At 42.4% G+C, this 27,511-nt stretch overlaps 1 protein-coding gene across 4 annotated transcripts in view; it reads right to left on the bottom strand.

Annotated features, from left to right (window-relative positions):
- Positions 1 to 528: 528 nt before the first annotated feature.
- Positions 529 to 27,511, bottom strand: part of herc2 (HECT and RLD domain containing E3 ubiquitin protein ligase 2) — a 47,014-nt gene continuing 20,031 nt past the window's right edge. For 2 of the 4 annotated variants that reach the window (XM_040129415.1, XM_040129412.1), the window contains exons 43-91: positions 27,304 to 27,442; positions 26,922 to 27,068; positions 26,212 to 26,354; positions 25,822 to 26,089; positions 25,485 to 25,627; positions 25,302 to 25,400; positions 25,055 to 25,223; positions 24,811 to 24,936; positions 24,583 to 24,691; positions 24,352 to 24,491; positions 23,928 to 24,118; positions 23,431 to 23,536; positions 23,201 to 23,292; positions 22,934 to 23,109; positions 22,380 to 22,491; positions 21,460 to 21,541; positions 21,140 to 21,374; positions 20,662 to 20,839; positions 20,318 to 20,399; positions 19,848 to 20,019; positions 19,610 to 19,754; positions 18,867 to 19,092; positions 17,849 to 18,020; positions 16,533 to 16,719; positions 14,974 to 15,117; positions 14,681 to 14,872; positions 14,423 to 14,576; positions 14,140 to 14,247; positions 13,910 to 14,041; positions 13,485 to 13,643; positions 13,202 to 13,329; positions 12,437 to 12,562; positions 12,162 to 12,317; positions 11,737 to 12,051; positions 11,394 to 11,608; positions 10,316 to 10,493; positions 9,946 to 10,107; positions 9,029 to 9,120; positions 8,747 to 8,886; positions 8,374 to 8,561; positions 7,976 to 8,173; positions 7,771 to 7,854; positions 7,052 to 7,193; positions 6,676 to 6,870; positions 6,295 to 6,407; positions 3,394 to 3,584; positions 3,189 to 3,294; positions 2,887 to 3,099; positions 1,186 to 1,458 (exon numbers count right to left, since the gene is read on the bottom strand). In XM_040129415.1, coding sequence (XP_039985349.1) covers positions 1,186 to 1,458; positions 2,887 to 3,099; positions 3,189 to 3,294; positions 3,394 to 3,584; positions 6,295 to 6,407; positions 6,676 to 6,870; positions 7,052 to 7,193; positions 7,771 to 7,854; positions 7,976 to 8,173; positions 8,374 to 8,561; positions 8,747 to 8,886; positions 9,029 to 9,120; positions 9,946 to 10,107; positions 10,316 to 10,493; positions 11,394 to 11,608; positions 11,737 to 12,051; positions 12,162 to 12,317; positions 12,437 to 12,562; positions 13,202 to 13,329; positions 13,485 to 13,643; positions 13,910 to 14,041; positions 14,140 to 14,247; positions 14,423 to 14,576; positions 14,681 to 14,872; positions 14,974 to 15,117; positions 16,533 to 16,719; positions 17,849 to 18,020; positions 18,867 to 19,092; positions 19,610 to 19,754; positions 19,848 to 20,019; positions 20,318 to 20,399; positions 20,662 to 20,839; positions 21,140 to 21,374; positions 21,460 to 21,541; positions 22,380 to 22,491; positions 22,934 to 23,109; positions 23,201 to 23,292; positions 23,431 to 23,536; positions 23,928 to 24,118; positions 24,352 to 24,491; positions 24,583 to 24,691; positions 24,811 to 24,936; positions 25,055 to 25,223; positions 25,302 to 25,400; positions 25,485 to 25,627; positions 25,822 to 26,089; positions 26,212 to 26,354; positions 26,922 to 27,068; positions 27,304 to 27,442 — 7,743 coding nt within the window. Of the gene's footprint in view, positions 1,459 to 2,886; positions 3,100 to 3,188; positions 3,295 to 3,393; positions 3,585 to 6,294; positions 6,408 to 6,675; positions 6,871 to 7,051; positions 7,194 to 7,770; positions 7,855 to 7,975; positions 8,174 to 8,373; positions 8,562 to 8,746; positions 8,887 to 9,028; positions 9,121 to 9,945; positions 10,108 to 10,315; positions 10,494 to 11,393; positions 11,609 to 11,736; positions 12,052 to 12,161; positions 12,318 to 12,436; positions 12,563 to 13,201; positions 13,330 to 13,484; positions 13,644 to 13,909; positions 14,042 to 14,139; positions 14,248 to 14,422; positions 14,577 to 14,680; positions 14,873 to 14,973; positions 15,118 to 16,532; positions 16,720 to 17,848; positions 18,021 to 18,866; positions 19,093 to 19,609; positions 19,755 to 19,847; positions 20,020 to 20,317; positions 20,400 to 20,661; positions 20,840 to 21,139; positions 21,375 to 21,459; positions 21,542 to 22,379; positions 22,492 to 22,933; positions 23,110 to 23,200; positions 23,293 to 23,430; positions 23,537 to 23,927; positions 24,119 to 24,351; positions 24,492 to 24,582; positions 24,692 to 24,810; positions 24,937 to 25,054; positions 25,224 to 25,301; positions 25,401 to 25,484; positions 25,628 to 25,821; positions 26,090 to 26,211; positions 26,355 to 26,921; positions 27,069 to 27,303; positions 27,443 to 27,511 lie in introns of all 4 variants that reach the window. The other 2 variants (XM_040129411.1, XM_040129414.1) reach the window with 2 other exon arrangements.

Raw genomic sequence — 27,511 nt, 5'->3', positions numbered from 1 at the left:
GGTAATTATGAGAGATTTCTTTAATCCCATGGAGCTCCAGATTAACAGTTATGTCCTGTATCAAGGTAACACCATCGTCCTGCTCCAACATTTGTGCCATATATTAAAAGGGACTCTTAAAGAAATGAAAAAGAAAATCTGATTTAATTTTGACTGAAGCACCACCTGGTGAAAAGAAGGAAGGAAACCCAAAAAAACCTCTGACCTAGTTTTGAAAAATTCAATCCAGCGGTTGCAAGAGGAGATCAGACTTTTAACCCTTTCCAAACGCATTACGTTCACACAATAACCTAAATTCAGACTGCAAAGTCTGATAAAGATTTAAGGAGCAAATTAATTAAAAAAAAAAAAAAATTTAAAAAATCCAGGAAATGGATTTCATTTTGAAATTGTTACAAACTCTCCTTGTATCAATTTGTATTGCATTTGTTTTTCTAAAACCCCTTCAGGTCCTGCTGTTTGTTTAGTTGGCATACAGAAAATATTAGATTAAAAAAAACATCGGAAAGGTTTCAGTCTTTTTTCCTTTGTATTTATTAACAGAAATGTATTAACATTTAATATGCAGGAATGAGACCTTCTGTGAATACATGGCACAATCATATTATATACATTCTTTAAGGAGACAGTGCACAAACATGGTGGAGGGAGCGCTAAATACAGGAATCTTAAAATGACCCTTCAGTGGGCTCTGACTGACGCGAGCCGAGTGAGAAACACTGACTTTTTCCAAGTTAAAAATGCTTTTTTTTTTCTTATAAAGAAACATGGCTATTACCAAGAAACAAAAAGTAATACTACTGTTTTGTTGCACATCAATTTCTATATACAAACTAAGGACAGGTAATTCACACAAACCAGAGGGAGAAATCTACCACAGTGCTAGGTTGGAGCCTTTTTTTTTTTAAACTCTGTAACTGTAATAATATACATAATTTCCATATAACACAACAATCACCTGTGCAGCTGATCACCAAACTTTACTTTAAAGAAACCAAATCAGAGCAAACCTGTTTGTTCCTCTCTTTAGCTTATAATGCTTTTGAAGCTCATTGCACATTTTTCCCCCACAGACGTTTGTGTCTTAGTAGAATGCCTGTATGAATGTGTGTATTAACAGCTGAGATTAACACAGTCTCTCTGTGGTAGCTCTTCTTCCACTCGTCCTTCTGTAAAGGTCAGAGTTCAGTGTCCCGTTAGGTAGTCCTGGGTGGAGTCAGAAGCAAAGGAGTCGGCGTCCTCGTTATCGGAGTCTTCGCTGCTGTCGTCAGCGGCGGGCTCTCCGGACAGGGCGATGCGGGCGTAGTCGTCAGTGTCGATGGACTTACAGAAGTGGATGGCGTATTTCAGTTTCTCTTCCAGTACCTGTTTACAGGAGTACCTGGGCAGCTTGAGCAGGAAGAAACATGTGTAGGACTCTGGCAGGAAGTGGTCAGGAGGGTTGTACTTGTCCAGAACCTAAAGAAAGTGAAGATTCAATTAGATTCAGGTTGATATTAGAGTGTCTAACGCCTACACAACAGATAACGTCAAATTTAACATTAATTTAACTAATTTGACATTTTGAGAAATGCGCTTATTCTCTTTCTTGCCGAGACTTAGTCATGACGATTGATACTCCTCCCATGTCTGCACGGTAAATGTAACGCTACAGCCAGCAGCGGGCTAGCTTAGTTTAGCATAAAGACAGGAAACGGGGGGAAAACAGCTAGCCTGGCTCTGTCCAAAGCAGGGATCTTGATTTTCACGTTTTTCACAAATGAGCAGTTGTATAATATACTCGATTCCAGGTTGTGTATTCGCATGGAGAAGAAATCTAGCGTACTGGTCCAAATATTACATGACCCTGATTATATGACATAAAATTAAGAAGAAAAAAATGCCATTAAAGTCAAACCTTCATCCCACATCAGGTGTAACTTGTCTATCAGTCTCCTATCAGGCTCTTGAAAGTGGTCAAAAGTATTTTCTCCCTTGTCTTTTTGAGACAATTCTTGACTAACAGATGACTGATGAATCCCTGGTGTGTTTCAGCAGTAAGGTAAGGACACTAGAAGACATTTTTTCCTCATTTTCACTCATCAGGAATTTATTTCCTCCCATTCAGTAAAACACATTACACAAGCTGTCAGAAAATCCTGCAGGGTAAACTGGGTTACGGAAACATTTTGAGGGCTGACTACTCTAAAAGACAAACAAGAGACACTTTAACAGACTTGAAGACACTCACCAACCTAGCAACAAAAGGCTACAAACAACCCATAATCTAACACTCTGTAGGAGACAGTCTTTCCATTCAAAATACATCTATTTTTGTGAACATGTGGTTGTATAGTCCCCAAATATAAGACAACCCCTACTTTTTCAAATGCAAATTCAAAAAGATCTTCGTTTATTCAGGTCTATACAAAATTTTTAGAATGCCATCTTGGCCACATGCTCACAATCCACAGACTGTAAAGTTGAAAAGATCAAATAGGGCAAAAAAGATAGATCAGGTACATGTCTGATTACTAACTGATATCGCAGTAATCAACAATGTATTACTCGTACCCATCCTTCATTTAAGGGAAACAAAATCCACCTATCAGCACCTGTAATCATCACTTATTAACACATTGTAGTTTCTATAAATCTATACAAAAAGTGAAGCATAAAAACAACAGGTTGTGGTTTCATGGGGAGTTGCATGCTGGACTACGTGATGCCTTCGAGCAGTAACTTTCTGGCGCCTCCTCTGGGTTGCCTGAAAAGCTCACGTCACTATGATGTGACAAGAGCCCAGGAAGTCACTGCTCCAAGCCAAGAAATAGTCCAGCACATAATCCCCCCCACAAGTACCACATTTCCCACAATGTCAAACCTTGTCAGTTTTCCACCTCTCACCTGCACAACAAAATCCCGCCCACGGAAGTCAGCGATGGTGCGAGGCAGACGTGTGCGGCCCCAGACAAACCTCAGGAAAAGAGACCTCTCCGTGTTGGAGAAAGACTCCATCACTTCCCAGAACCACTGGATGAGCGGCGCTGTCGGCTCCACCCCCTTGTACGTGGCCACTGACTTCAGCAGGTGGAGAGGGATGTCTGGGCTTCCACACACCTGAGGGAAGGAAAAACGTTTACTGGAAAAATTCGGCCCATGGAGCGAGGTCAGAGGAAACTTCGCAGACTAAAACTGCTCTCGCTCACCATAGTTTCCAGCTCGTAACCGGTGAAAAGAGACAGCAAGGGAACGGGAACCACTCGAGCCATGCCCTCGCGCACGGCAGATACCTGCTCGTCAAACTCATGGAGCCTGCAGGGTGGTGAAAAACGAGAGACATAAACGTAAACACACACACACACACACACATTAGAGAACGTTCCTTTTATTCATTCAGCAGGTATTTTTCACCTGTAGTTAATTGCCAGGCGGACATATTCTGCACGGTTCTCCAAGGTGATGTGGGAGTACTTGGAGCTGAGCTGGATGTCCTGGCCGCTGGCATTGGGCACTGTGAAGGGCAGGGTCATGGCCTCAAACTCCTCAGCCGTGGCCTCGTTGTCCCGGATGTACATCAAGCCGGGAATAAAATCCTTATCAACCTGGGAGGAACAGGTCAGATCACCGCTACATATTTTAACTAGACTATTACATCCATTTGTCTCCTGATAAACTTTAATTTCGCTGGTGCATACAGTACATTCATCTGTTTGTGTGTATATGAGCGCGTACTTGAGAACACTCATGCCCTTGTGCCAGCAACATAGTTCCAGTGAGCTCCACAGCAATCCACTCCTTCTCGAGTCTTGTGCTGGATTCATTTCCCATCTAACCTTTCTAATATCTCAAGGGCAAAACCATGGAACAAGAGAAGCAGTGTGAGGGAAAAAGACCTTTTTTCCCACCCCAGTATTCTCCCAAAGATGGTTCAGGAGCTCATGATCACAGCGTGAGGGCAGGAGTGGAATCACGCCATCTCTCATTAAAAAGCCAGGGTTCTGGGTCATAACGTCTTTTACTAAAATTAAGGATACTTGCATATATCTGAGAAGAACAGGTACAGTATGAGTTTACAGAAGCGTTTCATACTGTAGTATTCTGTACCGTTTTAGAGAACAGGGAGATGATGGGCTTAGGAATGTTTAGGAATGTGTTCTTTTCACAGGTTGTAATGCAGATCATGTGGGCTTGGAATGTTATATAATATCTTACATAAAGAGAGGCGTTCCGAAGCTGGAGGGCAAAGATGTTAGGGTTAGCCAGAGACAATTACAGCCCCTGTGGAGTTGCACAGGACTTCAAGGGTACAATACGTTAAAATAATAAATCACACTTAGCTGCTCACCATTAAACAATGAGCCTCGTGCGAAAACATTTTTGTATTCTTATCCTAAAAACATTTTTCTGTCAGGTTTGTTCATGTGAGTTTTCAAAGTTAGATTAAGCAGACTCTTAAAGGCAGGAACTTGTCACACATTCCCAGTTTTGATCTGATAAATGCCTCCTGTGCACGAGAAGGTGCGTGTTCTTAAGATTTCATCATTAGTGTCATCGACACTCGGAATTTACAGTATATGGCTACCAGCCCTGCTCCGTTTGTGGGAAAGTTTCATTCGCAAAAATGTCACCAAAGAGTAAAAAGAATGTCACACTGCGAAGCTTCAGGTCCCACAGTCAGAAATCAGCAGACAAAAACATAACCATAGCAATGTCAGTAGTTGTATTAGAGAGTGGGTTTTAAAAGTCTGACACTTGATGCAGAATCTGGCAGTTGGGATCTAAGGGTTTTAAAGTACCTCAGTTGCCTCCATGAGACGTGTGTCACGGTCCCTGCTACTGCTCCAACTACTGACCGTGGTGGCAAATGGGCCAAACAACAATAGTTAACCAACTTTTTGTTGTTTTTAGAGCACCTGCACGTACCTGTCCCTTTCAACTCAAACAGTGTCTTTGTTCTATGTCTTTCCCTCCACGCCCCCCTGTAGACCACCGCTCTAGTCTCCTGAGCATCAAAAAACAGCTCAGTCAAAAATTATGCCCAAATTACAGGTTTCTTTCTTTCTTTTACATGATCAGGTAAGGAATGCAGACTAGATGAGAGACTGGTAATAATGCTGGTGCTGGGACCAGAAGTGGTAATTATAATGATCTCTGATTTGGAGCTTTTGGACATCCAGTTCTTAATTTCAGCTAGGTAACACATAATACAAGACACATCAGGGGCTCCAGGATTTATCATGACATACAGTTGTGTATCAGCTGTATAACAATATACACTCAGTTTATTAGGAACACCCAGTCAAAAGTAATACAGTCTAATGCAACACTCCCTCGATAAATCCCACCTTCATGAAGGTCTCAATATTCAGTTTTTGTTGAAATTATGTTAAAGAGATGTTGATTCAGCTGTATGATCATTTTGGAGCCTGCAGTTTGTGGTGCTACTGAACTGCACTACTTTATGTTGACAGGTGTTCCTATTATTATCTCCAAATCTATTCAAATCAGTGAGGGGAGGCTGAAAAACCGACTCACCTCTTTGTAAAATGCAGTTACAGTTCAACAGCACCACAGATCATATCCTCCAAAATGATCACGTAGTGGAATCAACACAGTTTCAACAAAAACAAAAACATTATAACCTTCATGAAGGGAGGATTTATTGCAGGACTGCTGTATTAGACTGCATGAGTATAAGTCAATATTACGTGGCAGCATAAAGACCCTCTGGCAGCTGTTTGATTGTGAGAATTTTTCCAGCAGCTACTGAGCTGTTGCCATGCCAAAATATAACAATAAAATCTGAAATAACTAGATTTTAAATGTTAAATGTTTTAAAACCTCGATGTAAATCGCCACAGACAATAATATGATGATAATATGGTGAATATTGACTTTGTATAAAGTTTTTCCTAGGTATTTATCATATTTATGATAATTAAACTTTAAATTAACTTCGGATTAAGGCATTATAATTCTTAAGTCAAAACAAGTGTTTTTTTGTTTTTGTTTTTTTTTTACTGCTGTCGAGAATGGCAGAATATCTGTTAAGGACTTGTAGACAGGTCAGGACCACTACTGAATTTTGTTTGCACTTGAGAGAAAATTCAGAGAAAATGTTTGATTGTGACAAATTCTTTTAAATCACTCATACATGCCGCTTAGGAAAAACATCTTCGTGCGAGTGATTTTTGCATGTTGCCCAGTGATTGAAATGTTCGTTATAATTTCACACTCAATCAATCATCATCGGTGTGTACCACACACACACAGAGCTCCATTGCGCACCGGGGTGCGGGACTGTGTACGTACCTCACTGAGGTCAGCAATGGTCAGGTTCATGCCTGCCAGCTGCTTCCACACGGGTTCTGCCAGATTCAGACTAAGAGGGCTTCCTGTCCGGATTGCAATACCCAGGAGTACTCCTGCAGACACAGCAAGGCAGAGCGCATTACGCACAGATCCAACCTGAACAATCATGTGTCACTGTGTGGTAGAAAATGTTTGCAGCAAAAAAAAACAGAAATATCTATATTAAATGAAGCATGCTCAACAGTTGAGGCCATATGTTTTATCAGTCAAAATGCACATGAAGCATTTGTGTGTTTTTATAAAAACATGCATATTTTCAGTTTTTGTTTATCTAGGATTAACACCCCAGAAGACCTGACAGAGAGATTAACTGGATTATACCCAGGAAGCGGAACATGCTCATGTGAAGAGAGGACTTGGCTGCGGGGTTGAGCAGGAAACAGTCCCTGTTGGCGCCTGACTCGTCGCGGCCGTTGGGGGTGACAATGAGCAGCGGAGTCAGGGCGTTCTGAAGCTCCTCACACATTTCTGCGATGGACTCGCTGTAGCCTCCGCCGCAGTCGTCCACAGACTCACCTGAGAAAAAAAACAAAACAACACAAAACAAAAAAAAAAAACACGTAAACTTTAAATGACCAGGATGAGGAAAGACACTCATGGCTGGTTTGGCAGATAATTTAACTTTAATTTGAAAGAAAACATCATGTCCTTTGGCATGACAATTGGTGGACATAACGGTATGGACATGGACACCTACCCACAAATTTGACCTTCCAGACACGATGAGGAAGTAGCAGACTGTCTGGGCTGAACGAACTCATTTTGGCACACATCTGACCAAACACAGACTTGGTTCCGTCGGGACCTGCCAGACCCCCTTTGCTACGGGAACGCTTCACCTGCAGGGTGAAGAAAAAAATATTATGGTTTGATTTGTTTCTGTTCTCTGCGTAATAACTTCCCGCTAGATAAAGAGGAAGTACTGATGCGCATGAACTCCTGGATATGACAGCTCTTTGCACCGCGGCTACAACCGGAGCTACATGGGGGGGGTGCGTGTTGGAAGAGGCAGTGGCCCGAACAAAGACTGTAGTGGGAGTAAAGTCTAAAACTCAGTCCAGGAACCCCAGCAGACAGGCTAGATCACTCACTCTCACAGACACACACACACACACACACACACACACACACACACACACACACACACACACACACACACACACACACACACAGACACACACACACACACACACACACACACACACACAGAACAATCCCCTTATGAAAGACATCACATGTAATATTCAGGAGCCTGTCTGGAACAGAGCCTCACAGGGAGAGTGAAGGGAGGAGGGTGGAGGGGGAACTACAGTAAAAGGGAGGAAGAAACTTTAAGAAAGATAAAAGTCACTGTGAGACAGATTATGAGTGAGCAAATGTTTAAATGTGTGATGTTTGCATGTATTCCTACTGTACCTGTATCCTGTTGAGCTCCACCACAGGTCCGTGCTGTCTGTCCCTCACCATCGTGGCTTGAACCACCTTCCTAAAAGCTGCTTCCTGTCCACAGACAAAGAAATAAGGATGATGTTTTAGTGCCAGTCCAACATATCAAATGATTTCATTCTGGCTGTATATACTGCTGTGTATGCTTTATATGCATGTTTTCCATTCCTCCCACCTTGCCCTGGGAGATGAGGATGCCCCGGAGCGTGTCGAAGCCCACCGAGGGCCCATGACCTGTCTGCCCCAGCCGACCCTCAAGGTCAAACATGGGTATACACGGGCAGAAGAGTTCTGAGATGTGATGCAGGAGTAGCAGCCTGTTCCTCAGGGCCATGATGGGGATCTCTTGCAGGTGGTTGTACTCCATGGGCACCTTTTTATACACCACAGAGACAGTCAGACTGACAGCATGATAGACATTTGAGGGTCAGCAAGTGGCTTGTTTTAATGATGCTTATGTCTACAAAGATTTACTGCCATCTACTGGAAGCTGTAATTTCTGTCCAGATATTAAAAAAATATTGCTTGTTTAAATTCATTCAAGGCCTGAGTAAGCGTAAGTAAGTACAGTACCTGTGCGGGCAGTTTCCCAGCGTTGGTGGGCTTGCTTGTGGACCAGGCGAGGGTGTGAGCCGAACCACAGGCCACCCTGTTGATTTTCTTGCCCTGCAGTGCAGTCACCAGCCGTGGTCTCTGGATGGCATTAGTGGTCCCATCTCCAAGTTGACCCTCATCGTTGTCACCCCATGTATACACTTCTCCTGTGCCAAACACAACAGCGTAAGTTTCTGTGAAGATGTAATCCAACCCAACTAAGCTGAACTGTTGGGACTCATTGAGACTTGAGAATGGCAAAGTGAACTTGTACAATAAAATTATCTGAAATAAACAACGGAAAGTACAAAAAGAGGTGTTAACGACAATAATCCGCCGTGGTCCTCCCTACCATCCTCTGTACAGCAGACACAGTGCAGTGACCCCGTGGCAATGGCAATGACCTTCTTCCCTTGAAGTCCCTGGACCTGTCTGGGCCGTCGAACATGGTCGTCAGAGCCGTGGCCCAGCCGATGATAGTCTCCTTTCCCCCTTAGAATTACAGGATATATACCCACAATTAAATTACAGGATATATACCCACAATTAAATTACCTTCTCAGTAGTAACATTTGAGAGTCAGAAAAAAAAAAAGCCACGATTGATCTGTAACTAGGTTTCATACTGTACATACCATGTGTACACTGCCCCAGACTTGGTAAGGGCCACAGAAAACTGAGAGCCACACTCCACTTTGACCACTCCGAGGCCGGTGAGAGAGTCAATCTGAAGAGAATGAATGAATGAATGAATGAATGAATGAATAAATAAATAAATAAAAAAATAATTTGATGAACCATTATTATAAAAAACACATCAGATCTCCTATATTATGAAATTCATTCAAGGCTCAAGGCTCAAGGCTATTTTGTTGTTCAATGCTGCAGGTGTCTGTAAATGCAATCCGATTATCCATTTAAAAATCAAAGCCCTCCTGTTCCATTGAAACAGAATGAGACAAATGTGAAAGTTGAAATGTGAAAATTAATTTTGGATAAGCACCTGAATACATTTATATGCACTGCTGCATGTGTGTCGAGTCTTAGTAGCCAGATTAAATACAAAACAAACAAAGTATCAGATGCTGATATTCTTGGAACTATGAAACTACTGAAGAGGAAGTTGTACATTAATTATTGCTATGTTTAAAATTCTTAAAGGAATATAAACAAACTAGATGTAACACGTTAATTAGCCAGCTTTAAAGGTGCAGGCAGGCAGATTTTTAAACTTGGACAGCTCCAGACTAACTGTTTCCCCTCTTTCAATTTTTATGCAAAGCTAAACTAACCGTCCCCTAGCTGTAGCTTCATAATTAGTGTAAAGACACGAGTGGTATTTAGCCTCCCATCTATCCATAGGCAAAAAAGTAAATAAGTGTATTTCCCAAAATGTCCAACTATTCCTTTAAGGCCTAAAACTGCCACCCGACACAATTTTTTAAGATAGAAGTGCTCAACAGATGTATGCTGAAAGGAATACTTGTAGCCACTGATCTTACAAGAAGCCTTTGCTGACCTCCAGTACACATTGCGCTGTAATTGGCCATACCTTCATAGGGATTTTGCAGCCATCACTGCCTCCCCGGCCCAATTTGCCGTAGTCCCCATCTCCCCAGGACCAGACCATGTCATCGTCTGTTAGACAGAGTGTCTGGGCATCCCCGCTGCCACAGGCTACATCAATGACCCTGTGACCCTGTAGTGCGTCCACCTGGATAAATCACACAGACACAAACATCAGCTTTACCTTACCATGATTGCCTGGTAAACCTTGTCAGAGCCAGGCAGAGTGAACAATTTGATTCCTGTTCAAACACAAGTACTTGTCGCTGAAACACTTCAGGTGGAACAGTTATTATTTCATGTTAAGTGCACAATATTTTGAGTTGCCTGAGAAAGTGGGCTAAGTGTTGACTGACCAGCTTTGGTTTAAGCTGGTCCTCGCTGTCTCCGTGGCCCAGTCGTCCATAGCGACCCTTGCCCCAGGTGAAGAGCTCTCCACTGGCGGTGATGCAGGCGCTGTGAGCTCCTCCAGCTGCAATATCCACCACTTCAACTCCCCTCAGCGACTCAATTACACGAGGACGGTCACAGGGGCTAAAGTCAAGAGGACTCACAGTTACTATAATAAGACAAGGTCAAAAGCTGGTATATGGCTGGACCACGGTGCGAAATTGAGGGTGTAGTTGAAAACTGCTGTGGACCCGCTGAACAACTACTTTCAATGGAAAGTAGCTAAAATCTGCTCGAAAAGTTGCTAAATCTCGCTAGATGCAATACACTAATTGGCATATCCATTACGTCATCACAGTGTATTCACATTCTGCCTGGTTTCAGCCCGTTATCTGTTTGCTACTCTCAATGCTCACATATACAGTAATTTAATACAGTCAAAGTCCCAATAAAGATGTTCTTAGTTGCATGTTTTTCTGTTTCTGTTGTCAGACAACGGAACAAGTATGAAATAGTGGACTGCATGTTAACCACCGGTCACTTGCAAGCCATTTCCAAGCTGCTGCTCTGCACTGCTATATCCTGATGTTATAACCACAATGTCGTCTGATAAATCACCATAAACATAAGTTAAAGACAACTGCTGTGCTGTGATTTCAGCTATATTATTGTAAAACGATCACTAAGGGAGAAAGTAAGTAAGAAGCCCATTCACATCTATGCAGCTACTGTGCAATCAATGGAATGAGACACATAGGGAGGTGGGCCTGCGGAGAGAATGCCCAAACTTGCACTCACAGGGTGATACTTGCCACTGTCCGTAGACTCACGCGGCATTCGGGCGACCAATGGTGTAACTCCATCAGTCAGTCACTGACAGACATTCGCGTTCATAGGGCTGAACCTCTGTCCAGCCAAAAACCCAATAATTTTTTCTGTCTTAATCCTTAATTAATTCTTTCAGTGACATGGATTTATATTGACATTGTGTGTTATGAGCTGAAGACTGAAGGTGCAAAGTGATTAAAGTGATTCAGTCTCAACCTTCTGTTCCCATGGCCAAGTTTTCCATCCTCAGCCTCTCCCCATGAGTAGACTTCTCCCTCAGAGGACAGTGCCAGGCAGTGCTTCCCCCCAGAGTTCACAGCCACCTTCCTGATGAAGACGTGTTGGATGGACTCCAGTAAGGTGGGTGTGGACACAGACTCTGTGCCACCAATACCCAATCTGCCCCCTGCTCCATATCCTGTTGCATACAGCTGAGATCCAGACAAAATATATTAGTATTTATATACTATATACATTTGCAGCAAAAAAAGGCGAAGTGTGCAGCCTAGAAAGGTACACAGTGTCTGATAAAAGGAAACAGTTGAAAATCTGGGCAGACCTTTCCATCAGCAGTGACAGCAAACAGAGTCTGCTCTCCTCCAATAAGCTGCACTGGCCGCAGCGTGGCAAGGGCTTCAGTGGGAGTGGGCACTTTGACCTTCGCCCCCTCGATGCCCCCCAGCTGCCCTCTGTGGTTATGGCCCCAGCCATAGATGGTTCCGCTGCCCCCAGCAGAGAGAGTCCAGTCGTCCGGTCGCCGGTTCATCCACTGTACAAGCTGTTCGTCGTGTTCGCGTTTGAACAAGTCATGACTCTCATGGAGGCCATTCATGCTCTCGTGATCGGCCATAAGCTCACGAATTTTCTTTGTAACCTTCAAAGGGATATGAATGATGTAGAAAAACGGATTAAGAACATTTTCAGGTCAAATGTGAAGAAGAAAAGTTAAGTGCTAGCACAGACGGCACAGCCTGGCACACCCACCTCATCCAGGAAGGGTTTTGGTAGTGCGGTTCTCTTGTCCAGAGCCACAGCCACTCTAGAGGCATTGCAGTATCGGCGGAACCAGGCCCACTTATGGGTCTCAGCACAGCAGGGTAAGGTGTCAAGCTCAAGATCACAGGCAAGAGCAACCAAGACCTGGACAAAATGTTAAAATTAGCCTCTGAGAGCAAATAGCATTTAATAATGTATGGCAATCCACTACACTCTTAACATACGATGCCACTGTGTGGATGAGGACAGAATTACCATCATACCTTGAAAAAGGGACTATGAAGCAGCTGCTTCCCTCCCCTGACAATGGGGTCCTCGTACTCATATTGCCTCTGCAGAGCCTCTGGTAGACCCTTTACTAGAGCTGCCAACGCACTCCCAGTGAAAGTCTGAAAGGAAATAGATAATTTATCAATAAATTATTCTTAAAATTACTGGCTTAATGTTACTTATAAGGGACCTGGCTTTCTATTAAATGTAACTGTTCATTTAATATCATCATTACATTCATTACTCAAAGAACTACACAAAACATAATAGAAAATTGCCCAACTGCAACAGATGGTGTAACAGAGGAAGGAAAGGAGACTGAAATGGGGCAGGGGAAAAGTAAATACATAGCAAATAAATCAAACTAATAAGGCAACAGTCACAAATCTTGTTGCAAATCAGGAAAATAAAAATGATGAACAAAGTAACTGTCAAAGAGACAGGACATGGCAATAATACCACCGATCAGCTACTTCATACAAGTACTTGCCACTCAGCTACATACAAGCAAACACAAGGACGCATCTAATTTTTGGGGGGTAACACAAGTGTGAGATATGTTCAACATTCATCATGTTAAACTAAATGGTACAAACAGTACCCACTAGTATAATAGTAACCTCAACACCAATGTTGCAAGGAGCAATGTATTACTGCAATAGTTATCACATGTAGAATGCTAATAATACAATAAATTGTGATATATACTTAATAAATAACTCAGTTGAGCAGTTAGAAAGAATCTCCCATCTACACACCATACACACCATCGAGCGAGCCTCGCCTTCACTGTCTCCCAGCAGCCTGTTTATATTGATGGACTGACCATACTCAGTGGTCAGGAGCTTTCGTAGTCTCTGCAGAGCCCACATTCTGTGTCCAGCAGCTGAATAAAAGAAAATTAAATAAAAAATGACTATATATTTCATTTCTAACAGAAATGCATCGACTACACTTAGACGTAAATATTCCAATAAATTCTGCCTTTATTTGGACTACGGTAAAGCTTGATCATGGTGAACTGGGACAATCATACTCTACCTAGTGCACTAAGCTGGGCACAAGCAGCAAGGGAAGCAGCTAGGCGAGGCACGATGCTCCTGTTGGAGGCAAAGTTGAGTCTGAAGTCCAGGAGACATGTGACCAAATCCATGGAGGGGCAGGACAAGATACAGCGATCTGACAGCAAGTCTTTGGGACCTAAGAAAAGAGATTATAAAAGGCTCAGTGTCATAAGCCTAGACTGTGTGTGTATGTGCATGCGCGGTTGTACTATTATAGTTTGTTTTCAGAAACATTCTGTCAAAAGCAGACGAATATGTGAATATGTGAGTGTGTATTTCGTAATTCAGACTGCATTATATACATGTACTTGAGGTTTTCTATGATAGGTCACTCTGTGTAATTTAACATCTGGTGTCAAAACCAATTTCACCATTTTGTTGTATGTGTTTGTTGCGGCTCACCAGCAGCAGGCATGATGGGATAGACAGTGAAGCGCCAGCCCCAGCCATTGACTGAGCCATCACTGGTGAATTTCCATTTGAGTTCATCCCCTGGGATCCTTAATTCACTGGACCAGTCAGACCACTCCCGACCTGAAACATACACACAGCATGTCACTTTATTTATTTTTGATCCCTTGGCTTAACATGTGCTTGATGACAATAAGGTTTTACAGTCTTCCGATCATCACCTGATCTAACAGAGACAATCCTATTGGCTCCATCCATGATTGTTAGCGGGTCGTGGCGTCTCTCAGTTGAACACTGTCGGTCAAATTCTATCCTTAAACCTTCAGCACCTACAAAAAGGAAAAAGATGTGTATATTCAAGAGGCCAGTCACAGTAATCTCCTGCAAAATCCTGGAAATTGTCTTGCTCATTCAAGTTGCTCCAGATAAAAACATTTACTCAATACCTAACCAAAGGTTAAAATGAAGAATCCCTCTAAGCTTATACAATGTTTTTCTTTTCACCTGGGATCTTCACAGTTCCACTTGTAGAGGTGTCGTCAGTATACGGATGGCTGCTTTCTACAACAACTGGCTGGGAGGACAGACGGCCACTCTGTGAATCCGTGGCAACGTCCTCCAACTCAGTGACACACAACTCCAGAAGCATGTCAGCAACCTGCAGACCACCGAGAGTAAAACATATCTAACGTTAACAGCTGACTTCCTATTTATCACAGGCCTAGTCACACATAGACTCTAAAACAGAATACACAGCATTACCTGTGGATAAGCTGTACCCATGCCAGACAGCACAGCAGATAACACCTCTTTGCCCTTCTCTCCAGAGCGACAAGACACTGCCAGTTTGAGCAGGTCCACCATTACTCGTGTGTCATCAGGCACAAGAAGGCTTGTGAACTCGTCCAGGTACTGAGGCTCTGGACCAACCACTTTGCTCTGGCTCTCAGAGTCCTGCGGATGAACATAATGAAAAAAAGATGAGTTAGGTACATATGGCTAGTGTTGATGGCTTCACCGAACACACGTGTCAGTTTGTCATTAGACAGACTAACCTCTTTAGTCTTTGTCATGGTCTCGGCTATGATGCTGGCTGCTCCTGGATCGTCAGTGACGGGGATGAATGGACGCGACGAGGCACCAGAGGCAGATGGAGTCACAGCTGATGATGGGGTGCCAGCATCCTCTGATGAAGGAACCTGTTCACACACACATATTCACACAATTTTTTTTTAAATTTGCCTTTGCTTTTTTTATCTTAACAAAGCACATTACATTAAGAAATTCACAGACTATAAAATGGTGTTATAATCGTGCTTTATACAGCTTTCCATGGAAAACAATAGGATAAGTATGGAATGGTGTATCACCAAATTATCTGTATGGTTAACAAGGATAAGATACAAGTTGCAGCTACAAGTTATTTAGTTATCATATATGTGCTAAAGTTTAGAAAAGCCAGAGTGTTTTTTGAAGAGCACAATAAGTATCTGGCAAGAAAAAAGGCCCATTTTACAGTGTATGCAGCTAACAACTTTAAAATGTATAATCCCTAAGATTTTTATGACATCAACCTGTTTTTTTTAATACTATTTTTGGTCTGCAATAGTCATTCTATGTATTTTTATGGAGATATTACCTCTCTATGTTGTAGTTTTTATTGGTAGCGGCAGAGTTCACCGTCCCTGCACTGAATACAGACTGCGTTCACATGCACAAGGGATTTCCAGTGCAGTTTTTATCTCACTGATATCAGCCTCGCTGTTTACTGTTCTCTTTACGCCATATTAAAGCTGTATTAAGTTACTGCTAATTAAATCAAATTATCCTTCTGCCACTGCTTCACATTTAAAAATTTTAAAACTGGTTAAATGTGGGTTGGCTTTCTGTCTGTCACTGCAGTAACTTGACCACAATCGGTAATCAAAATGTGCATCTACAAACGAGGCGTGGTCATTTTCAGAATTTTTTCTTTTTACAGTGGATTGGATTTAAATATTGCAGGGAGCCATGGAACAAGTAGTAGCAGCCATAGTGAGCTGAATACCTCCAACTCCTGAGCAGGGTAACCAACTTACTGTGTTCTGCCATTGTGTGGAAACTGCTTGCACTGTGTGCAGAACGAAATCGTATTGTGGTTGCCCGTGACATGATATAAAATCCTCAATTTTTTACTCATTTATTTATTAAAATACCAAAATCTTGTTTGATTGCACTGTAAACAGATACACCAGCTGCGCCTCTGTTGTATTTCTGACAAAGTAGCTGCTAAAGGAATGTTTTCTGTAGTATTAAACTGCAATTTGCTGCTCCCACCACTAACCACAGGCGAAGGACAGAACTCCTAAGGGTTACAACTTCCACACCAAGAATGAAAAATGGAGAAAGTTGTCGTAGAACACTTAGTTAGAGTTGTAATTATGATCGAAGCCCCGTGAGAGTTTCTGGTGTTTCCAAACTGGACCCAAATCTATAGTGCTAATGGTTGATAGCATGAATAGCATGGGGAGCACCCTCACTGACATTTATTAAACGTAGTTTTCAGAGACAAGGCTTGGTGTTCCAAAATTAAAGCCATAGTAAATACAGTACCAGTGTATGTTGTGTTCCTTACCTCGCCCTTCTTGTCTTGCCAGGGATTAGGGCTGACCCGCTCCTCAGTTTCAGGCGGGACGGCCGGACCTTCATCATCACTCACACTGGATGAGGATGAGGAGTCTGATGGGGGAATAGGTGAGCTGGAAGGACACTCTGCTGGCAGAATCATGCTTGCTGGCATCAGAGCACCAACCACTGCATCCCTGGGGAAACACACATGTCCTTTCAACAGTAATACAGACTAATGACAATGGTACCAGTCAGCAGATTAATTCATTTAGAGGTCATACACACTTATTTCATCCTGTTTAGAATTCCAGCCTTAGCAGGACATCATTCATCTCTAATTTCTTGATGCAATAAATAGGATTTTAACTGGTGCTAAACAAACAAGACTGATTATAAACTAAGCCCAAATATGTATATAAGAGGTCTAGCTACACTGCAGACTTCTTTATCCTGTATTCTCAGCCAAGGTTCCTCTGACTGTCCCACACTACAAATTTAGGGAACTTCACTTTTGTCATGTTAGTCTCAGTGTTTCCCAAAGAATCAGATTCTATTTGTGATGGTAGCTATATAACAACTTGTATACAGTATTAATAAACAATACTGTACATAAGGTGCTCCACTGCAAAGGTGCTACTTTGTGACAAATAAATAGCTGAACAATATATACGGCTCTATCTCTGTGTTTGCTGTCAGTCTCACCTGTAGCTTCTGCCCTAGCTGGCTCTCCTGCACTGCATTTTGGCTGCTGTCCTCCTCCTCCTCCTGTCCCCCCACATCTCTCTCTTCATTAGCTACAGCTATCCCCTCCTGACCCTCTCTTGCTGCTTCAGCTGCCACAGCAGCACTGGTAGAAGTCAGGAAATATTCTAAACTAATCAGTTGGATAGCTATTCACACTGGTCGACTGCTCAGCTTTCCCCAGGTGTGTTTTCTTAAGTTTCTAGGCACTCTGCTTTGCTGATACCTCCGGCCCAGACTGTCTCTGCACCTCCTCAGGACAAGCCCCTTTGAGTCTTTGAAAATTTTTGTCAATATTCATCTGGATCAAGGGAACAATGTGTGTGTGTGTGTGTGTGTGTGTGTGTGTGTGTGTGTGTGTGTGTGTGTGTGTGTGTGTGTGTGAGAGAGAAAGAGAGAGAGAGAGTTCTACAATGAAATAAGATTTTTACCCATTTGAAATAGTAAGAAAAATAGAAAATCTATACGTGGGAGTCAATGTTGATATTGTGGCAAGCCGTCACAATAAATCAATTTGTGGGGAAACTGTAGTCTTCGGGGCCATCAGGAGAGGATACTTTAAACCCCACGGATACAACATACCTTGCATACATGATTTGGAGGGCTGACAGCACATGAGACAGAGCCTGCTGTTTGGCCAAGTTGCCATCCAGACTGAGGAGAATCTTGGCCAGCGACGGTCGATTGGGCTTCACACTGCTCTGCCCGCTCATCTTGTTGCTAACTGCTGATGAGTCACTGTCTGATTGGACACCTGTGGTGTACGACACCAAAACAAAGAGAATCGCAGTCATTGATGTGAAGCACCCTTAACCAGCACCAATCATCATCGGCAAGTTTCAGAGCTGTAGGACCAGCAGATTTAGCCCTACAGTTCCAGGCTTGTAGTTCTGGTCCGACCTGTGCCACCTTTTGACTGAAAAAAGTAATTGCAATAGTTGGCTAAACCAGCAGATTTTGACATGCTGATGTCCGGTTCCTACAGGCAGGGAAAGTCATAGCTTCTGCAACTATGTCAAATGAGCCACCTAGAGGCAGTGAGTGATACAACTGCAGGTTTTTTCTTTTATATATATGTACCTGCCTACATGTCCAGGTCTGAAAGTGCTTTTGCTGTTGCTATCCTTTACTACACGTGGCACAGGCTTAAGAAGCCAACTTACGAGTTAAAAAGAATTTTGTTGAGTGTAGGAGTAACCTTTAATAGCATCTATCAAGTGATCAGATGATTAATCACATGTATGGTTTGAGCAGGAACAGCCAAGCAGAGATTTACCATACATCTGCCCCACTGGTCACTCTTTTAAGTAATTTTTTTTGGGGATGGTTTTAAGTTGTAATAACTTTTTTAAATTTGACTTTTGCTTAAGTCTACAATTTCACTTTTAGCAGTTTGATAAATACGGGCCCTTGTCTAACAATGACTGAAGAGCTACCCCTTGTGGAAAATCTGCAGTCTGCTAATCATATACGTTTACAAGTTTGAGAGTAACAGTTCCAAGAGCTACTTTAAATCTAAAAAACAATCATTACAATCCCAACCATCATGATTGGCAAAGAACAGGTTGTGTTAACAGGCTATAAGGAGGGGGAGGAGTACCTAAATAAGAAGCTCCAAGGGAGTCTCTGGCCGTCTGGAAAAGGACTGGCTCATGAACAGAGGGTGTGGTCACATCCACAGTGGTCCATGCCACGCTGTGGGATGAGCCACAGGCCACTCGAGTGATCTTCTGTCCCTCCAGACCCTGAACCAGGGTGGGCTTCCTGTTGACTGTGGTGGTACCATTCCCCTGCTGCCCGTGGTCATTGTCACCCCATGCAAAAACCTGACAGAGAAACGCATCACCTTGATTAGATTTTATTGTGGTCAGTGTTCAGTATACAGCAGTCTGTAAGCATGTGTCTCATAATTAGACAAAGATTTAGTGATATGGTCAAGTTTTAAAATAGGAAATGATCCAATTAATATTCCATTATTTAGATACTTTGCTGAACGGTGTGGGAACCCATAACGACTGGGAATACAGAAAAGCCACACAAGAAAAAGTAAAAGGCACCAGTCCAAGTACTCAATCTTACCAACCTCTTAAATTGGTCAAATTTTGAGTAGCTGCCTTTCATCATAGGAAGTGATGTGCTAAAATTATTAAATTTGTTCCGGGAAAAGTATTATACAAGGTGAAATAAGCTGTAAAACAGCAAAGGTCAGAGAATGACAGTCAAAATATTAACTAACCCTACAGGAGGAGAAACTCACACAGCTGGAACAGTGCGATGGCGTTAAATGAGTAGTGCCTGAATGATGAATTTTGTAATACTCTGTTGGTGAAAGTCAGTGCAAACCTGTCCTGTGTCTGTGACAGCCAGACAGTGTAGTGCTCCAACAGCAACATGGACGATCTTTTTGCCTCTCAGTCCCTCCACCATCTGGGGCTTCCGCACATGCACATCAGTGCCGTGGCCCAATCGGAAATAGTCGCCTTTTCCCCTGTTTGAGAATACGAACATTTAACATTCATAGGAAAACCAATCCAAAGACATGGAATGATCAAGTCATTATTATATCATTCATCCATCTTACCACGTCCACACCACTCCGGATTTGGTGAGAGCCAGGGAGAATTGGGCTCCACATTCAATTTGGCATACACCCTGTCCATTGAGCCTCTCTATATTCTGTGGGATGTTGCAGCCTTCGCTGCCTCCTCGACCAAGCTTGCCAAAGTCCCCATCACCCCAGGAGAACACCAACCCTGACAAAAATAAAAATATACATTACCAACCAGAAACTGAAACATATCCATCCATGTCAAAAGAAAATTAATTCTAAGGATTAGCTCCAGCCCCCCACGACCTTCAAAGGATAAGCGGTATAACTAATGGATGGATGACCCCCAACGGTTGACATGCATGTGTATCATTTCACCCCCTGCTCGAGACATACAAGTAATTCCTAATGGAAATGCTGGTACAATGTGAGGTACAAACTACACTGGGGCTCTTGAAAGCATTGCCTTTAAAGGATATCTTAAAGTGCATTAACAGAAATACCTTCATCAGTGAGGGCTAGAGTTTGAGCGTCCCTGCTCCCACAAGCCACCTGGATGACACGGTGCCCCAAAAGCACTTTTACCTAGATGATGAAGACAAAGCAACCAGGGGTGCATGGTCAATTTAAACCCCTTCATAGTACACAAGGATTTATGGCAGCAAAAAATCATACACAAATTATTCCAACATGCTGCACAGTAACTTATTTGCAATTCCTGTAAAATTTGCTTCTCAGTGCTGTATATCTCTGTGATAAAGTCTGTTCCAGTACTAACCTTAATCCCATCACCGTTCCTTTAAAGTGGCTGTAAAAAAAAGGGGTGAGGTAGGAGGTACAGACATACCAGTTTAGGCCTCAGCTGAGTAGTGTTATCCCCATGTCCAAGGCGGCCATATTCCCCCAGACCCCAGCTGTATAACTCCCCACTGGAGGTGATTGCTGCACTGTGAGAGCTTCCACAGGCAATGTCACGGATGCGCTTGGTTTTCAGTGCCTCAATTAACCGAGGTTTGTCACAGTTCCTGTTAGGAGAATTATTGTTTTCTTTTAGATGCTGAACACAAGTATTTAAAAATTTCCATTTCAGGCAATATGACATCAAATATTAAGAGCAAGACTGTCATCTGTAAAGTCATAATGGTAAAGAGTCTGAAGCAGGGAAAGTGACTTGAAATCACAACAAATGTAGACACTGAAAGAATACCCAAAAAGGAAAAACAGTGTTTGTTGACTGAAACAAATCAACTCTCAGGCAAGACAATGTCAGATTACAAATATGTTCCGCTCTAGGAACTGTCCTGTATCTGTGTAGAATAACATACATTCTGCTGAAGTGTCCCAGTTTGCCGTCGTCTCCCTCTCCCCAGGAGAACACCTTCCCGTCCACAGTCAGGGCCATTGCGTGGCGCCCTCCAGAATGCACAGCGACCTTCTTCACCACGTAGTTACTGAGTGCAGTGATCTGACGGGGGATTGGGATGGTCCCACTGGACAGGCCCAGGCCTAACCTGCCATTAGTGGCCTCTCCACAAGCATAAATCTTCCCTTCAACTGTCACTGCAACAATGACAGATACAGAGTTACATACACCATACATGCATGTTATACAAGAGCATAAACTCCAAAATCATCTCTTACTCACCTGCAAAGAGGCTTTTGGAACCACCGGCCACTTGTACCACATTGAGTGCAGAGAGGGTTTCAGAGAATGAAGGCACCTTGATCTGTGAAGAAGACAAACCAAACGATTAGTGAATGTAGCAGCTTCTGAGCCTCTGACACAGGCGCACCCCAGTGATTAACCTCAAGTACTGTACTTAAGTACAATTTTGAGGACTTGAATATTTCCATTTTCTGCTAGTTTACTACATTTTAAAAAAGGGGAATACTGTCCTTTTTATTCCACTACATTCACCTGACAGGTATAGTTTTTCCTCACTTTGCAGGGGAAGATTTTACACTCAAAATATCATAATCACTTTATAAAAATACATGCTTAAAGATTAAACTACGAAGCAGCAGTATAAATAGCTAGAATTAACCCTTTCATAACCAGCTACAACATCAAAATGCTCCTTTCATGTTAATGAAGCAGTGATGATAATCCAATAATTTGAAAAAGAATAATGCACCACATTGAAATGGGCTATTGTGCTGCATGAGTACTTTTACTTTTAATACTAAGTAAATTTTGCTGCTAATACTTTTATTATTATAATCCACAGAAAAGTGTTTTCTCGAGATTTGAGACAGCCCTAGAAGATTATAAAAACACGGCAGTTTTATAAAATGTGGCAGCATAAAAAAAACAAAAAAACAACATGTTACTAAAAGTAGCAAATATAATGCCTGGCACCTTGCAAGAAAAAGTTTATCAATGTTTACTACCCATGTTAACCCTTAACTGAGAAGATGTAAACCATGTGCTAAATAAAACAAAGTTCACATTTATTCTGCAAGCTACCAACAGTCTCTCCCACTCATTCTACAGAGTTTTTAATCTGAGACAAATACACACTAGCCTTGAACTTAATTATTATTTCATTTTGTGGCAAGCTGCACCTTAGAACCCTTGAGTCCTCCAAGCTGGTCCTTATCATTCAGCCCCCAGACAAACACTTTGGTCCTGATGGTGGCTGCCGACTCCAGTCCTGATGACTTCTTTCGAGCAAGACTAAAGGACAAAACCAAAACACACAGCAAGAGTGTGAAAATTAATTAACTTTGTCTCTATTTTAATTTTCTCGTCTCGATTATTTGAAAATTTAAAAAACACAACTGCTTTCTAGTAAACATAGCTGTATAGTTAGTTTAGACTATGGGAATAGATCTAACACACTCTCATATACTGAACATAGAAATCTACTATGTATGTTAGCAGACACATGCTCTACACCCTTATACACCACATTTACTGCCTGACCTATCAAACTCCAAAAAATGTGCACTGAAATACAGAGCATGTTGGCTCGCATCTGCAGGATCCTTCATGCTTGTTAAAAATGAGGAAACCTAAAAATACCATGGATTAAATGCAACGACATCTAACACACCTTCACATATGGATAAAATTAGACAATCCACTCCTAAAATATTTATTCCTTGACCGGCCATACCTTCCAGTGGCAGTTTTGTCATCATCCTCTTCTTCATTGTCAGACGCCAGGAAAGGGACCGTGGCCAGGTCCTCATCCTCTGCTCTGATGCGCCCCACGATGCCAAGTCCGTGAATCTTGCAGTCTATACCAGAGCTGCGGCACTGCTTGATTGCAATCTCCACGTACCTGTGATACTGTTGAAAACATCATTCAAGTTATCACAACACTAATTTTACAGCAGTAAACAACGATCAGAAGTTGATGTCAACTACTAAACAAACCTACCTCAGTGCAGTCATTCAGCAGAAGGACAGTGGTGTCTGTGGGATTGATGTTAATTGTCTTCAACTCAATCAAGTTGTTCAAAGAGCTTCCACCTGCACATTATTAAAAAAAATGACTTATGATGTTAAAAAAATATTTAAAACTCCTTTTTCTTTTTACCAATTTCAAAATCACCATATTGTTTATACATCCTTATCCTTATTAAAAACAAAAGCATAAATTTAACTCACCTGACACCACCACTAGAGATGGCATGTAGCTGCTGTCTGCTGGGTCTACAATCATCTTCAGCCTGTGTACAAGAACATCTTGGAAAAGTTCTAGACGAATCCAGTGCTGCAGAAAAAAGAATGACAAATCCAATCAGGGGATGCATTACGCTTTAATAAAGCAAACTAAATAGACTGTCATCCAATTTATTACCTCCGTCAAGGAGGTTATGTTTTCACCCGTGTCTGCTTGTTTGTTTATTTTTCACAGGATTATGCAAAAAGGACCGAACCAATTTGCAGCAAACTTGGTGGAGGGATGGAGCGTGGGCCATGGAAGAACCCAATAAATTTTGGTGTGGGTCCGGATAAAGGGGCGGGTCCAGGAATTTTTTATAACTTTCCATAAGACTGCGAGAGAGGGCATTATTCAACATTTTCGTCGATCTTCGGCCTTGGCAGAGGTATGCTCTCTACTGAGTGACATTCTAGTTAGAGTATGAAATTCAATTTCCTACCTTTCCCTGCGAGCCGGAGGACTGCCAACACTGATCACTGCAGTCAATGAGGCGTGAGGCCTGGTTAACCGAGGAAGAGACATTAAGGCTCTTGACAGCACGAGACCAATCGTCAATCAGCATCCCACGCTGACTGCTGTGATGCTTCTTGAGCTGTTTTCCTGAGCGGCCGCAGAATGCTGGTGACTGGCCTAATTGTAGGGAAGATTAACAAAAGATTCAAACACACACACACACACATTTTTCTTACTATTTCAAATGGGTAAAATCTTATTTCATTGTAGAACTCTCTCTCTCTCTTTCTCTCTCTCTCACACACACACACACACACACACACACACACACACACACACACACACACACACACACACACACACACACACACACAAAAAACCCATAATATCCAAGGGAATGTGTGACTAACCAGGCTCGTTGATTCTGCCGAAGGAATGTCTGGTGTTGTGTTTGCGGGTCTTGAAGCAGTTTTCACAGAAGTCAAAGTCGTCACAATTCCTACATTTGAACCTGGGGCCGTTTATAGGGAACATCTGACAGCCATCACACCTGCGGACAGTACAGGGACTCCATTTGAACAACATGCTGGAATAGATCGATACTGTAAATGGGTAGAGAGAAACCTTGAACATATCCATACCTCACTCCCGGGTGAACACTGGGCACCAGTTCCATCTCAGACAGCAAGCCAGTCCAGTGGGACTGCTGAGGGAAGTCTACTATCACATCCTTTCCATTGGCACTGAAAGCTAAAAAAAACAAACAAAAACATTTAGCTCCATTAGTACAAAAAACAGAGGATTCTCAGCATGTTAATAGAGTCAAAAAATTGAGATATGCTACTTAAAGGCTACAAATAAGGGGTTACCTTTCACAACTCCCACACTCCTGTGAGTGACAGAGCCCCATTTGTACTTTGGTGTTGTGACTGTGGGTTTCACCCTCACTTTGTCACCAATTTTTATATGGGATGGAGAACTTTGTGGTGGGAATCCTGGTAAAGGAAATAATGACCCAAAATATGTTAAAGGCTGAAGGAAAAAAACAAACAAATAAAAAAAACACATTGTCAAGGGTTTCACTTGTCATACTGAAATCATGTATCCACTTACCAAGTAGCTCGATGTGGATGTAGCGGACCCAGTAAGTTCCTCCTTTTTGCTGCCAGTCACACTGCACATTTAAGTCATGAAGTCCATCTCTGTCCAGTTTAATCACTTTCCCGACATCTCCTTCATACACTTCCTCGTACGTTCTGCAGCACTTCACCATCATCCCCACCTGAACAGAAGTCAGTGACCATTCATACTTAGGTCGCATTTCCTTGAGGCAGTTTTAGAAAAATGCCGCTGCTCTTACCTGAATGTTCTCTCTAACATACACAGCATAATCATCATTGCTTTGGAAATCTGATCTCTTCTTAAATGTCTGGCTTTCAGTCACCACTGCACCTGGAGGCTAATGTAAAACACAAGGAATATTACATTGGTTCAGTCAATTATTAGGTGGGTTATGGCAGAAATAAAAGACAAAGTAATGTACCACAGGGAATGTTGGCTCTGCCTCCTCCAGCTCCTCCAGAACCTCCTCATCAGAGTATTCATCTGACACAGTGTCAGCATCTGACAGCTCAGTGACGTGAATGTCTGGATGGTCCAGCAGCCAGCTCACCAGAGCCTCGACACCTGATGTATATGCTCAATTATTCTCCAGAAGTATATCTCAAAACATGATATTACAAATATTGCAACACAAATATCACAGACATGCTGCTGCAGTGACAGCCACAGAGTTTTAGCTAGAGTAATAGAGACAGAGGGTGAAAGGCAAGCATTCCAATATATTCACAAATTCAGGTTTATGTCATATGATAATATACCTGGCACACCAGAAGCACTGCCTGTAGTTCCAGACAGCGACTTCAATGCAAACTCAATGTTCTTCCGTGGGAACCCCATCTCCATGAGCTGGAGGACTATGGGTAAGGGAGGGACAGGGGACGTTTTTTGTTTCTTCTGTTTAGGCGGTCTGACATGTTGTATGGTGACAGGCGTGGTGGCCTCACTGGAGCTGCTCTCCTCAAACAAGGGAGAGGATGGGTGGGTGGATTCCACAGCCAGGTACTGACACACTGCCAGAGCTGCCGCCTACACATCCAGCAATACACAGATAATGCTGAGGTCAAACTAAATACACCAGCTGAATGTATGCAACATTACCGCTGAACATACTTAGCACTGGATTACTAAAGAAAGGCCTATTGACTCACCTCCATCTCTTGCCTGTCAAAAATGGCTTTGATCGGGGAGGGCTGAGTGGCAGCAGACAGCAGCTGCTGCAGGAGGATCAATGGAGGCAGGGGACCCTCAGGAGACAAGTCTCCCACATCAGGAGATGACACCACTGGATCCTCTGCAAACAAAAAGAGATGACAGAGAAGTGTGTTGAGATAGAATGAAATATCAAATCAAATTTAACATTTTTCACTAAGTTATAGATTATCTGTGAATATAATACAAACATGTTTGTCAAAACTCTGATCAGAAGCTCAGTTTACATCCACCTGCATATGTGCTCAGGGAAACTTCCACAGTCTGCTAGGTAAGCAGACAGGTCAATCAGACACTGTTAAGTTTGTCCTCCCATACAGGAGCTACTGTGTTGTCTCAAAAGAACTGCACTAATTGTGTAAGCACAGCTCATCAGATCCATATGGCCACCCAGTCCATCCACTGGGTGCCATGATAATGCCCCAAAGCAGCAGCGTAGAGAGTGCATATTTTCTATTTCAAAATTCCACAGTTGTTCCTGATCTTACTCTACTAAAACAATGAGGTTTGAATTTTCTATAGAAGGGAAGTGAATACACAAAATACATTATTTAAGATGACAAACAAGAAAACCCTAACCCTAACCCTGAGACCCATAAAAACAGTGCATAAAAAGTATTTAGAATTTACTTCATTGCTGAAGTCTTACCACTGGGGTTGGGTCCTATGTCCACAACTGCTGGCTGGGAGAGGATCTGCCTGAGTTTGTCCTGATGAGAGAGCAGGGCCCGCGCTGCCTTCAAAATATACAGCCTGAGCTGCTGGCACCGTAGCAAATGGATGTCCACCTGGTCAGCTGGAGACATAATAGGTATAATTAAACACTAAATAAAAGCATCCTCTACAGCTTAAAACCTTTTGTCCTGGTCATTATTTGTAAAGAATGAATCAGACAAGCGACCATTTATCATAACTAAACTTTACTAGATATTAGAGTAAATACAGTTATTAATATTTTATTTTTTTACGAGTCAAATGTGAGACCATCAAGTCTACAACATTTGTATTGTGTACCTCAGTAGTTTCTGTACCTGTAAGCCCTCGGCTAAGGGACTTCTTCATGCGTTGTTTCTCCAGTTTGCTTCCAGCCAGGCTCACCAGCTGGGCCCAAACTGCCAACATGGGCTCGGTGAAGGGCAGATTCTGCACACTGAATGATACTGCAGACAGCTGAGGAAAATAACCATTAAATAAAGTCAGTATTTTACTGTCTAATTAATTTTTTTTTAAGTGAAAGTA

The sequence above is a fragment of the Xiphias gladius genome, chromosome 6 (assembly GCF_016859285.1).
Source record: "Xiphias gladius isolate SHS-SW01 ecotype Sanya breed wild chromosome 6, ASM1685928v1, whole genome shotgun sequence".
In the NCBI taxonomy this organism is placed as follows: Eukaryota; Metazoa; Chordata; class Actinopteri; order Istiophoriformes; family Xiphiidae; genus Xiphias; species Xiphias gladius.
The sequence above is the reverse complement of the archived record's forward strand: the minus strand, read 5'-3'. Positions and strand labels throughout refer to the sequence as shown.